The 13,067-nt window shown below is 42.0% G+C and overlaps 1 protein-coding gene across 4 annotated transcripts in view; it reads left to right on the top strand.

The window, feature by feature from the left end:
* Nucleotides 1–13,067, top strand: part of Ppp1r13b (protein phosphatase 1 regulatory subunit 13B) — an 86,277-nt gene that overhangs the window by 45,719 nt on the left and 27,491 nt on the right. For all 4 annotated transcript variants that reach the window (XM_028883720.2, XM_037210877.1, XM_037210878.1 and 1 more), the window contains one exon: nt 4,671–4,747. In XM_028883720.2, the coding sequence (XP_028739553.1) occupies nt 4,671–4,747 (77 nt within the window). The remainder of the gene's footprint in view (nt 1–4,670; nt 4,748–13,067) is intronic.

The following is a 13,067-nucleotide window of genomic DNA, read 5'->3' as shown; positions in this document are numbered from 1 at the left end:
ACACAACTTTAATCCCAGCACTCGGGAGGCAGAGCCAGACAAATCTCTGTGAGTTTGAGGCCAGCCTGGTCTACAGAGTGAGATCCAGGACAGGCACCAAAACTACACAGAGAAACCCTGTCTTGAAAAAAACAAAAAATAAATAAATAAATAAATAAATAAATAAATAAATAAATAAATAAATATAAAAAAGAGTTATAAAAAAAAGTGTTTGATAGAAAAGCAAGAGACCCTGCCTCAAAATAAACAAATAATGAATAAGTAAATAAATAAATAAAAGTACAAAGCTGGGCCAGAGAGAAATGACTCACCAGTTAAGAGTACTGATTCTGAGCCCCCAGATAGTAGTTTACAGCTATCTCTAACTCCAGTTCAAGGGAATCTGAGCCACCTTCTGACCTCCTTGGGCACGAAGCACATACAAGATATTCATATATCCATGTAGGCAAGACACACATAAAATGAATAAACCTTAATAAAATAAAAAAAAGCACAAAGCCTTTTAACCCAGCAGTTTTCCTGTAGAAGGTCTACATTCGATCTGTTACTGAACCTATACAAAATAAGGTGCACACAGTGTGGCTCTTTATCTACTACTGATAGGAACACTATAAATGCCCATAGGGGATATCCACATGGTGGAGGGCTCTGCAGCTTTAAATACAGAAGAAATTCTGTTCCCTGATGCCACACAGTGTTTATACCATACTGGTGCTGCTTTTTGTGTGACTCAGACAAGAGTGACTGCATTAATGCACATGCTTTATGTGTGTAGGCAGCTTTGGAAGGACATGTGAGAAACTGGAAATGTTAGCCTTGGCAGAAGAGAATGGGATGGCTGCAGGACAGGAAGAAGGTGTTGTTAATTGAAGACCTGTAGCAGGTTTCCCTTTGGGCCACCGACCAGCTCCCAGTTCATGACACGGAGACTTATTATCATTATCAATGCTCAGCCTTATCTTATGCTTTTGCCACTAGCTCTTATAACTTAATTTAACCTGTTTCTCTTCATCTACATTTTGCCTCAGGGCTTTTTACCTTTCTTTCTTTCTTTCTTTCTCTTTTTTTCAAATCAGGGTTTCTCTGTAGAAACAGCCCTGGCTGTCCTTAACTCACTATGTAGACCAGGCTGGCCTTGAACTCACAGAGATCCACCTGCCTCTGCCTCCCGAGTGCTGGGACTAAAGGTGTGCGCCCCACACCTAGTGACTTTTTACCTTTCTTTCATCCTGTATGTCCCTACTTTCACTGCTCCTCTGTGTCTGGCTGGCCACATGCATCTCCCTCTCTTCCTCCCTTGTTCACATCTTTCTCTGCCTAAATTCCTCCTTCTACTCATTCTCTCTATGCACTGTCCCTGCCTATATCCCTCCTACTGCCTAGCTATTGGCTGTTCAGCTTTTTTTAAAAAGATTTATTTATTTATTTATTTAGTATATAATAATGTATTTATTATTTATTTATATGCAAGCCAGAAGAGGGCACCAGATCTCATTACAGATGGTTGTGAGCCACCATGTGGTTGCTGGGAATTGAACTCAGGACCTCTGGAAGAGCAGTTAATGCTCTTAACCTCTGAGCCATCTCTCCAGCCCGGCTGTTCAGCTTTTTATTAGACCAATCAGGTGCCTTAGGCAGGCAAGGTGAAACAAATATAACACATCTTTACATAGTTAAACAAATGCAGCATAAAACAAATGTAACACACCTTTACACAGTTACAAAATATTCCACAACATAAACCTTTCTGTTTCTTTTGAATTTTGATCTGTACAAACATACACCTGTTTTTTAAGATAAATTTTGCAGAAAATAAGGGATTTTTTTTCCTGATACATAAACACTGTAGAGTAAAAAATTTTTTTATTGTATTATAATGAGTATAAGTGACTTTTGGTATTAATTATAAAATAAACTCAAAAGCCGGGTGGTGGTGGTACATGCCTTTAATCCCAGCACTCAAGAGGCAGAGCCAGGCGGATCTCTGTGAGTTCGAGGCCAGCCTGGTCTACAGAGTGAGATCCAGCACAGGCTCCAAAGCTACACAGAGAAACCCTGTCTCCAAAAACCAAAAACAAAAAAACAAACAAACAAAAAAAAAAAAAAAAAAAACACCGCAAAAGGAGGTAATTTGGTAAAGGAGGATTTCTTTGCTGCAAGTTACCCTCCTTTATTTGCTCTTGTGTGTGTGTGTGTGTGTGTGTGTGTGTGTGTGTGTGTGTGTGTGTGTATTGACACAGGTTCTCTCTGTTGGCCCCTGTAGTCCTGGAACCTCTGGCCTCCCAAGTGCTTGGATTAAAGGCGTGTGCCACCATGCCTGGCTGCCCTTCTTTATTTGTATTATCCATTAAAGAGAATTGTTCCTGCTAGCTGAGCTCGTACTTGCTGTAAAATCATCTTTCTTTTTTCTTTCCTGTTCTTGTTTTTTGAGACAGGGTCTCACTTTGTAAACTTGGCCAGCCTGGGACTCAATATATAGACCAGGCTGGCTTCATACTCATAAAGATCTGCCTACCTCTGCTTCTGAGTGTTGAGATTAAAGGTGTGTACCACCATACCTGGCAATTAAAACACAGTTTGTTTTTACATTTATTTTATGTTTGCCTGCATGTGTGTCTATGCACCACATACATGCCTCGTCCCTGAATGTCTGCCTGTGCACCACTTCTGTGCCTGGTGCCTTCATGTGTGTGTGTGTGTGTGCACCCCATGCGTACCCAGTGCCGTCAGAACCAGAAGTGTCAGACTCCCTGGGACTTGTAGTTACAGAAGGTTGTGAGCCACATGAGAGTGCTGGGGAATTGAACCCTGGGCCTCCAGAAGAGCAGCCAGTGCTCATAACCATAGAGCCATCTCTCCAGCCCCATTTAAAACACTTAGGAAAGCAAATCGATTTCATGCTTGACTATGAATTTCATGTTTGAAGTGTGTGCATGTGTAAATTAAAATACATGAAAAGACTGATTGCAGAACATTTTTAACTGTACTGAGTCTGAGTCTGGTATTTTACATTTATACTCAATAAATATGCAAAAAGTGGAAAAATTGAAGGCTTGGAAATTTTGTTATTTTTCTCATTTCTGTGGGGAAAGAAATAGCTGAGAGCAAAAGAGAAGGCTCAGCAGTTTCAAGTGCTTTCTCCTCTTCCAGAGGACCTGAGTTCAGTCCCCAGCACAAAGATCAGGCGGCCCACAACCACTAGAAACTCCAGCTCCAGGGGATCAAATACCTTCTTCTGGCCTATGTGGGCATGTGTGCGCCTGTGCACACACACACACACACACACACACACACACACACACACACGCAAATAAGAAATAAAACATTTTTTAAAGGCAAAGAAAAATCTTTTGGGGGCTGGAGAGGCATCTTAGTGGTTAAGAGCACATACTGCTTTTATGGAGGACCTGAGTTCAGTTCCCAGCACCCAGCTAACAGCTGTGTGTGTGTGTAACTCTAGTTCCAGGGCATCCAGTGCCCTCTTAGGGCTTGGATTGGTACTGCCCTTATGTGCATAAACCCACATACAGACACACAGACATGCAATTAAAAATGAAGAGTGGGTGTGGGGGCACCTGCAGGAGGGTCTCTGTGAGTCTACACAGCAAGTTCCAGGACAGCCATGGCCATACAGCAAGACCTTATGTAAAAAACAAATAATGATAATGATAGTAAGTTCTTTTTAAAAACTGGAAATATAAATCATCCTGAGTGAGGTAACCCAAACTCAGAAAGACAGTCATGGTATGTACTCACTCATAAGTGGATTCTAGATATAAAATAAAGAACAATCAGACCACAACCCATAGAACCATGGAGGCTATATATATAGCATGGAGGTCCCTAGGACGACTGTGGCTTATAATAAATTTTGGTTTTACTCAGTTATTGAAAAAAAATAGCCAAACGAATGGAAACACATGAACTATGAACCAAAGGCTGAGGGGCCCCCAACTGGATCAGGCCCTCTGAATAGGTGAGACAGTTGATTGGCTTGATCAGTTTGGGAGGCAACTAGGCAGTGGGACTGAGTCCTGTGCTCATTGCATGAGTTGGCTGTTTAAAACCTGGAGCTTATGCAGGGACACTTGGCTCAGTCTGGGAGAAGGGGACTGGACCTGCCTGGACTGAGTCTACCAGGTTGATCGCAGTCCTCGGGGGAGGCTTTGCTCTGGAGGAGGTGGGAATGGGGGGTGGGCTGGGGGGTAAGGGGAGGGTGTGGGAGGGGGGAGAATAGGGGAACCCGTGGCTGATATGTAGAACTGAATGGTATTGTAAAATAAAATAAAAGGGAAAAAAACTGGAAATATAAGTTCAGTACTCACGTATGAAACTCAAATTTAAGTAGAAGAAAGTGTAGGAAAAAATAATTGGCAAAGTCTCTTTTGGTTCACAGTTTAAGTAGTCATACTATCCATCATAGTGGGAAAGGCATGGTAGGTAGGCTGTTCTGGCGGGAAGCAGAGCGTGAACTCTCCGGCTCTTTTTAGTCAGTCTAGAACCCAAGCCCATGGCCCAGTAGTACACACCTTCAGGGTGGGTCTTCCCACCTTAGTTAAACCTTTCTGGAAACCCCCTTCATAGGCACACACGGGTGTTTTCATGGTGTTTCTAACTGCAGTTAACAGTGTGGATGAGCCCTCACAGTAAGCTTGATCTCATCTCTTTAGGTGGCCGTCAGACCCAAGAGCAGAGAACCCAGAGAAATGTAATAAATGTTCCTGGAGAAAAACGCACTGAAAATGGGGTAAGTCATGGGAGCTAAATTGATTTTTTTTTTTTTTGCTATGCTTGAGTAACTGGTCACATCCAGGTGCAGAGCAGTGGTTCTCAACCTGTGGGTCTCATATAGACACTTACATTATGATTCATAACAGTAGCAAAATTTACAGTTATGAAGCAGCAATGAAAATAATCTTATGGTTGGGGGTCACCACAACATGAGGGACTGTATCACAGGGTCGCAGCATTAGGAAGGGTGAGAACCACTGCTGTAGAGGCCAGAGGACAATTACAGTATTGTCTCTCAAGATGTGTCCACCTTGTTTTGTGAGATGGGACCTATCTGGCCTGTAACTTTTCAAGTAGGCTGGACTGACTGGTCAGTAAGCACAGGAGTCTGCCTGCCAGCACTGAAACCAAGAACTGACCAGACAGGCTGGTTTCATTTCTTCAGTGTTGATGCTGTGATCATTGTGTCAGGATTGAAGAACAAAGTGGGTGGATGGTGAGCATGTGTTAGCACTGACAATGAGAGAAGTTCCTTCAGCACTCTGTGTAGCTTTGGAGAGTAGGTTACATGGCCAAGGAGACATGGAAGGCCCCTTTTCAGGAATGCTGGCATGCTGGAAAGGACAAGTAGACAGGGAAATTTCAACATGGTCTCTTGTTTGGAAATTTTAGTAATGACTTTTCCAAATAATTATAAGACTAGAGGATTAGTTTAGTTCTTTCTCATCCTGCATCTAACTAGACATTTAACCTTGGGCAAGTGTTTGACCTAGTTAGATGCCGGTAAGAATGTGGGGTCTGGCCGGGCGGTGGTGGCGCACGCCTTTAATCCCAGCACTCGGGAGGCAGAGCCAGGTGGATCTCTGTGAGTCAAGGCCAGCCTGGTCTACAGAGCGAGATCCAGGACAGGCACCAAAACTACACAGAGAAACCCTGCCTCAAAAAACCAAAACCAAAAAAAAAAAAAAAAAAAACCAAAACCAGAAAACAAAACCAAAAAAAGGATGTGGGGTCTGGAGGGAGAGGCTGTATACTAGCCACAAGACTTGCACACTGGCTACATTTGCCTCTCAACTTCCCAGCTTATTGATGATGTGCTGCTTTTGTTGTTTACTCTGAATGTACAGGTTGAGGATCTACCTAACTTCAAAGTGTTTCAGATTTCATAGGTTTTCAGACTGGAAACGTCATTGGTTAACTATCCCTAATCCAAAAGTAAGGTTAGAACTCAAAAATGTTGGATTTTGGATGTTTGGATAAGGAAGACCTAATCTGAATTGCCATTGCCACCTCCTCTTCCTCTTCTGAAGACTTATCTTTATAATGTATGTAAGTGATTTGCCTGCATGTAGGCATGTATGTATACCATGTATGTGACCAGTGCCCATGGAGGCTAGAAGAGGGCTTTGGATCCCCTAAAACTAAGGTTTTTAGAGAGTTGACAGCTGTCATGTGGGTGTTGGGATCCAAACCCAGGTCCTCTGAAAGAGCAACAAGTGTTCTTAATTGATGAGCCATCTCTCCAGCCCCAAATCTCTGCTTCTTTGAATCACATGCCTCTATCTTAGTGAAAGAAGGATACTAGCCTCCTATCCCTTTTTCTGTCTTCCCTCTTTCTACATTTTAAGCAGCATATAACTTATTTTGTCAAGTTTGGCAATATTTATATACTTTTATCTAGTTCTAATTACCATTCTTTTTTGTTGTTGTTGTTTTTTTGTTTTTTTGAGACAGGGTTTCTCTGTGTAGCTTTGGCGCCTTTCCTGGATCTCACTCTGTAGACCAGGCTGGCCTCAAACTCACAGAGATCCACCTGCCTCTGCCTCCCGAGTTCTGGGATTAAAGGCATACGCCACCACCGCCACCTGGCTCTAATTACCATTTTTAGACTTTGTCTACAGAGTGTTAAGGGCGGTAATTCAGTTGTTAGAGAGTTTTCCCAGCATGAATGAGGTTCTGGGTTCCATGTCCAGTGCCTCATGAACCAAGAATAGTGGCATATACCTGTAACTTCAGCACTGGGAAGGTGAAGACAGGAGGGTCATTAGTTCAAGGTCATCCTTGACTATACTGTGAGTTCAAGGTCATCTGGGATAGATGGTGGTACACACCTTTAACTCCAGCTTTTGAGAGGCAGAAACAGGTGGATCTCTGTGAGTTTGAGGCCAGTATGATCTGCATATAGAGACCCCACAGAGGGGAGGGAGGGAGGGAGGGAAGAAGGGAGACAGTATAACCTAGTTAATAATAAGTTTCTTTAAGTTTTATAAATAGCCACCATGGAGCATGTCTTAGTTACTTTTCTGTTGCTGTGAAAAGACACCATAATGAAAGCAACTTAGAAAGTATTTAATTGAAGGCTTGCTTACAATTTCAGAGGTTGAATCCATTGCCATCATGGTAGGGAGCATGGCAGCAGGCAGACAGGCATGGTGCTGGAGCATCAGCTAAGAGCTTGCACCCTGATCCACAAATTGGAGGCGGAGAGATCGAGACTGGGCCTGGCAATGGCTTTTGAACCCTCAAAGCCTACCCCCAGTGACACACCTTCACTAATAAGGCCACACCTCCTCCAATAAGACCCCACCTCCTAATCTATCCCAAAACATTCACCAAGGAACAAGCATTCAAATAAATCAGCCACCACAGAAACATATGGATAATAATTTCTAGTTGATCTTACTGAAAAGCATTTGGGTGTGTGTACATATATAATGTATGCACATGTATAAGTGTTTGTCTGTGTCTACAGGTGAGAAGACAGCCTTAGGTGTTGGTCCTTTCCATCCACCTTCCTTTTTATTCACTGATGTTCCACCAGACTAGCAGGCCTGCCAGTCCCAGGACTTTCCAGTCTTTGCCTCCATCTCTCTGTAGGAACCATGGTATTACAGCTAGCTCTACATAGGCCAGCTTTTAGGTGGGTTCTGAGGATTCAAACTCAGGTCCTCACACTTTGGTGGCAAGTGCTTTACCCACCAAGCCATCTCCCCAGCCCCACATTTTTTTCTGGTTTCAATGTCATAGTCCTTGTGCCACTCAGAAATGCTGATGTTAAGGTTGGGCATTGTAGATGTAACCAACCGTCTTATTAAATAAGAAACACAGAACCGATGCAAAGAAGAAAGCCAAGAGATCAGAGCTAAGAGCCTTACTGCCTGCTGCAGCTAGCCTCTTCAGCCAAGAGATCTCTACGAAAGAGACCTACTTCCTGTGTGTTTGTCTTTATATAGTCTTTCTGTTCTGCCTTCTCATTGTTGTAAACCCAAACACATGACTGCCTCGTCACTGCCTGTATGTACAGCCCTCCAGGTCTTCTATGGTATTGAGATGAAAGGCGTGTGTCTCCAATGCTGGCTGTATCCTTGACCACACAGAGATCTACCTAGCTCTTCTACCAAGTGCTGGGATTAAAGGCATGCGCCACTAACACCCAGCTCTGCTATGGCTTGCTATTAGCTCTGACCCCCAAGCAACTTTATTTATTGACATACAAATAAAATCACATTTCAGTACAAATAAAATACCACCATAGGGCATTCCTCTTCCTTGCACTCCAATCTCTAAAGAGTATTTCCTACATCCTTTATCTGACATACTTGTCCACTCTAAATCTGGAGTCCTGCAGAAAGCTCTTAACTGTTTCAGGAAATCAGTCTGTCTCTGTCTTTGTCTCTCTCTCATTCATCCTCATTCCTCATTTGTGACAAAGCCTCACTGTATCCCAGGCTTACATCAGACTTGCTGTGTAGCCAAGGATGACCTTGACTTCCTGATCCTCCTGACTCCACCTCCTGAGTGCTGATCTTACAGGCCTGTTGCATACATGGCATCTCTTACTCTAAGATTTCCTGACACAGATAGATGTGGCAGTACATGTCTATATTTTAACCACCTGGGAAGTAGAAGCAGGAGGATTGCTGTGAGTTCAAGGTCATCCTCAGCTATATAGTGAAGTTCTAAGCTACCTTGGGCTACATAGTGAGACTCTGTCTCTAAGTAAATAAATAATTCTTGGTGGAATTTGTGATTGTGTAAATTTAGTGGGATCTAAAACAGTCCTTATGTGACTGTTCCTGTACCAGGCAATATTGCCTCCAGGGTACAGCCATACACCACAGTAAGAATTCAGAATTAACAACACAGTTTTGAGAATCCTTTATTGCTTTTTTTACGTGTGTGTGTGTGTGTGTGTGTGTGTGTGTGTGTGTGTGTGTGTGTCCCGTCCGACCGTCCGTCCATATATATGCTGCAATGAACATGTGGAGGTCAGAGGACAACTTGGGGACTCAGTTTCTCTGCTTCCACCATGTGGGTCTCAGAGGGGATTGAATTCAGGTTGTCAGGTTTGGTGGCAAGTGTTCTTACCTTTTGAGACATCTCAACAGCCCTGAAAATCTTTTTGAGTTCTAAGATTTACCATGACCTGAGCTTCAGGCATGGTGACACAAATGTATTGAGTAGATGGTATTTTAAGGGTGAGGCAGATGAATGATAGATGGAAGTGCTCAGAACAATTTTCCTACGTAAAGGAAGGCTAGTTTTGATAGGTCTGTGGTCTTTTTTTTTCCTTGATAAAATTGTTAATGTTAATAGCAACAAAATTTTAGACCTGAAACTAAATTTAAAGTGTGTTTATGGGGCTGGAGTGATGGTTCAGTAGTGAAGAGCACTGGCTGTTCTTCAAGAAGATCCAGGTTCCATTCCCAACACTCATATGGAGGCTAACAACTACCTGTAACTCCAATTCCAGGGGTTCTGACAGGCTCTTCTAACCTCTAAGGAAACTGCATTCATGTGGTGCACAGACATACAGGCAGACAAAACACTCAGACATATAAAATAAACCTTTTTTAAGTGTGTTTGTACCTTTTATAAGAGCTTGTAATTAGAGGGAAGCCTGAGTTCCAGTCTAGAGGACCAACTGTTAACAGCATCACATCAAAGATGTTTTAGTACACTTTATAGCATACACACCTGCCTTTTAATCCTCTAATGCATTGCCTTGTAAAGCACTTTATTGTCTCCAAAGCACTTTCACGTACATTTTTAAATTAACAAGATGTTAAAAATATTTTCCCCATAATTTCTGTGTCTGTCCTGGATAGAACAATTACATAGTAAATGCTCTCTCTACCTTGTGAGCTGAGACAAGAAGAGCAGATCAAGCAGCAGCTGTGAGGGAGAGAGGGCATGTAGGTTGGAATATGACAACCAGATGCTGAACTGGTGTGAGTCATGCCCATTAGCAGCTGCTCAAGCAAGGGCTGGGGAGGTTCTGCTCTCTACAAGCTGCAGGTCAACAAGACCGGCTGATCAAGGTGGTAGCTTGACTACTGTAAAGAAACTTGGTTTACTCTCTATTGTGTGTTCTGTGTGAGGTTCCAAAGACCCCAGGTTCTTTGACTCGATAGAAGTGCTCACAGGGATGATTTACAATTTTGAAAGGACACAGTCCATCAAAAAGTGTGTTCTTTGTTATAGTACTGGAAGCTCTTTGTCCTTTTTACTCAGACAACCTTGCTGAGAACACCAGCTCCTGCTTTATTGATATATGTCTAGCATGCTGTCAAGGCCAGTAGATTCTTCCTCATTTCTTCTAAATGTTACAGGTTTAGCCCATATTTAGGTTGATGATCTATTTTGAGTTAATTTTTTTGTGTGTGGTATAAAATAGAAATCAAAATTCATTCTTTTGTAGACAGACAGACAGACAGACACACACACATACACACACACACACACACACACACACACACACACACACACACACCTACCTCAAGTTTTCCCAGCATCATTTGATAAAAACACACTATCCTTTTACCTGCTGAATTGCCCTGAAATTGACTTTTGGAAGTAATTACTAATGTGGTTACTCACTCTATTTTTCATGTGGTACCACAGACTCAGCTTTGCTTATCATATAAACAATGTCTAGAAAAAAAATCTAGACTGTAGCTATTGTAGCAAAAACGTGGAGGGCAGGGGCAGGCCAGGATTTACCTGCTACTGAAACAGCTTTTGCTTAGTCTGCTTTGTGTAGAAGCCTGCTACTTTGTCCCCTCGGCACAGTTCATGCACAGGTCCCTGTGACAGCTCTGCAGTGTGCCTGGGATGCTCACCCAGGGCCCCTCTGGCCTGTGCCGCGTGGCCCCGGGCTGTGTCTGCACAGTTGCTCTCTCTCCTCTTAGACCTACCTCGGGTTGTCTGCTATAGGTCAGAAGTCTCCTTTCATTTGGTGGCATTTGAGATTTAATGAAACTAGGAATAAATAATCCTCCATTTATGAGTCAGGCTGTGTAAATTAATTTTGACTTTGTCAAACTCACTGATTCTGAGGGTTAGCATCTATAATTCTAGAAAGTTCTCTCTGTGTATTTTATCTTCCTATTTTCTTTTGGATCTCGATAGGATACCTGTTTTGTTTTGTTCTCCTTTGCTGTGTGTGGCGTTCTGCATCCTTTAATGAGAGAAATCTTTCAGCCAATGAATTTGGCTTCAGTCATATGTGTTGATTGCTTAGTACATATAAGTTGTCTTAATATTTAGTAAGAAAAAGTCAGACAAAGTCTGGGAGGAAATACTTGAGAATCATATGCTTGATGAATAATTTACGTACAGAATACATAAAGAACTCTGAAAACTGAATGAGAAAACAACCCATGTTTTCTTTTTTATTTAAAATTTTTTCATACAATATTTTGAGCATGTTTTCCTCCTTCCCCAACTTCTTCTAGGTCCTACCCACCTAGCTTTGTGTTCTGTCTCTGTCTCTCTCTTAAAATAAAACAAAACAAAAAAACCCACCAAAAAAACAACAACAACAAAAAACAAAAAACCAGTAAGACAAAAATGTCAAGTGAAGCAAAAAGTCCACAAAAAACCATAGCATTTATTTTGTGTTTGCCAACTGCTCCTGGACATGCCCTGCCCTGGAGTGTTGTTGATATACCCAGTGAGATTCCATTGGAGAAAACTGATTTTCCCTTTGTTACTAGTGGGTATCAATTGCAAATAGCTTCTTAGTTAGGGGAAAATAACCCTATTTTTAAAAATTAGACATGCTTCACTAAAGGAGATAAATGAATGCTCTGTTAAGTACATGGAATTGTGTTCAGCATCATTAATGTTCAGGAGAATACAAAGTAAAATCAGATGTTAAAAGATTGATACAGCAACTTCTGTCAGGGGAGGGGAGGTAGGAACACTGATGCATTTCTGGGTGGGAGTGTAAGCTCTGTAATCTGCAAAGCAGTTTGGCAGCTTGGAATTTAAATGTCAATCTGCTGTATAAACAACACCAGAGAAAGAAGCAAATCTTTGTGTAGTCTTGTGTGTGAATGGCTACAACAGCTGCTAGAGAGCCATATCCAAGATGGGCAAAGCCTGAGGGCAGATGGTAGCTTTGGTGTTCCCTTCATTTCCCAAGGTTCTGCCTTCTGTTGATTGCTCGCTTTGCTCAGTGAAGCTTTTAAGTATGGCAAAAACCCATACACATAAAATAAATTAATAAAATTTAAAATAAATGTTTATATTGCATTTAGATGGTTACCATGAGTATAGCTCAGGGAGTCCTGTCAGCCCGCCATGCTCTTGGAAGTAGTCACTCACCCTAGTGCTTTGCTTATGGCTCTCATTAGAATGAACATGTACTAGGGTTTCAGGCAGAGTCTCTCTATGCATCTCTGACTGTCCTCGAATTCCCTATGTATCCCTGGCTGCTGGCTTGAGACTCATAGATCTGCCTGCTGGAATTAAAGGTGTATGTCACCATGCTTGGCACTCTCTCCCTCCCTCCTTCCCTCCCTCCCTCCCTCTCTCTTTATTTATTGGTTTATTTATTTTATGTGTATACGTGCTTTGCATGAATGCATGTCTGTGCACCTCATGTGTACCTGGTGCCCATGGATGCCAGAAGAAGGCATCAGATCCTTTGGAACCAGAGTTACAGACAGTTGTGAGTTACCATGTGGGTGTTGGGAACTGAATCCAAGTCTTCTGCAAGAACAAGTGCTCCCAACTTGTGAGCCATCTCTTCAGCCCTCTTTTATTTCTTTTTAATTGTGAACTATCCACACAGGAAAATGTGTAATATGTGCAGTTTAAAGAATTACTCAGAGGCTCTTGGGATTGCCAGTCAAGGTTAGAATGTCTTGATTTATTCTTTTTTTTTTAATTTTTATTTTTTAAATTACACTCATGATATTCATTAATTACACTCATGATATTAATCACATTGTGGTATTCATAGATTACATTCGCAGTATTCATTCAATTTTATATATATATATTTAAATGCCAAATGTCATATATTGAAGGAGGGAGGAGGTCTTTGG

The sequence above is a fragment of the Peromyscus leucopus genome, chromosome 14, assembly GCF_004664715.2.
Source record: "Peromyscus leucopus breed LL Stock chromosome 14, UCI_PerLeu_2.1, whole genome shotgun sequence".
NCBI classification, from domain to species: domain Eukaryota; kingdom Metazoa; phylum Chordata; class Mammalia; order Rodentia; family Cricetidae; genus Peromyscus; species Peromyscus leucopus.
Note: the sequence above shows the minus strand (reverse complement) of the source record. Positions and strands in the feature narration are given on the sequence as shown.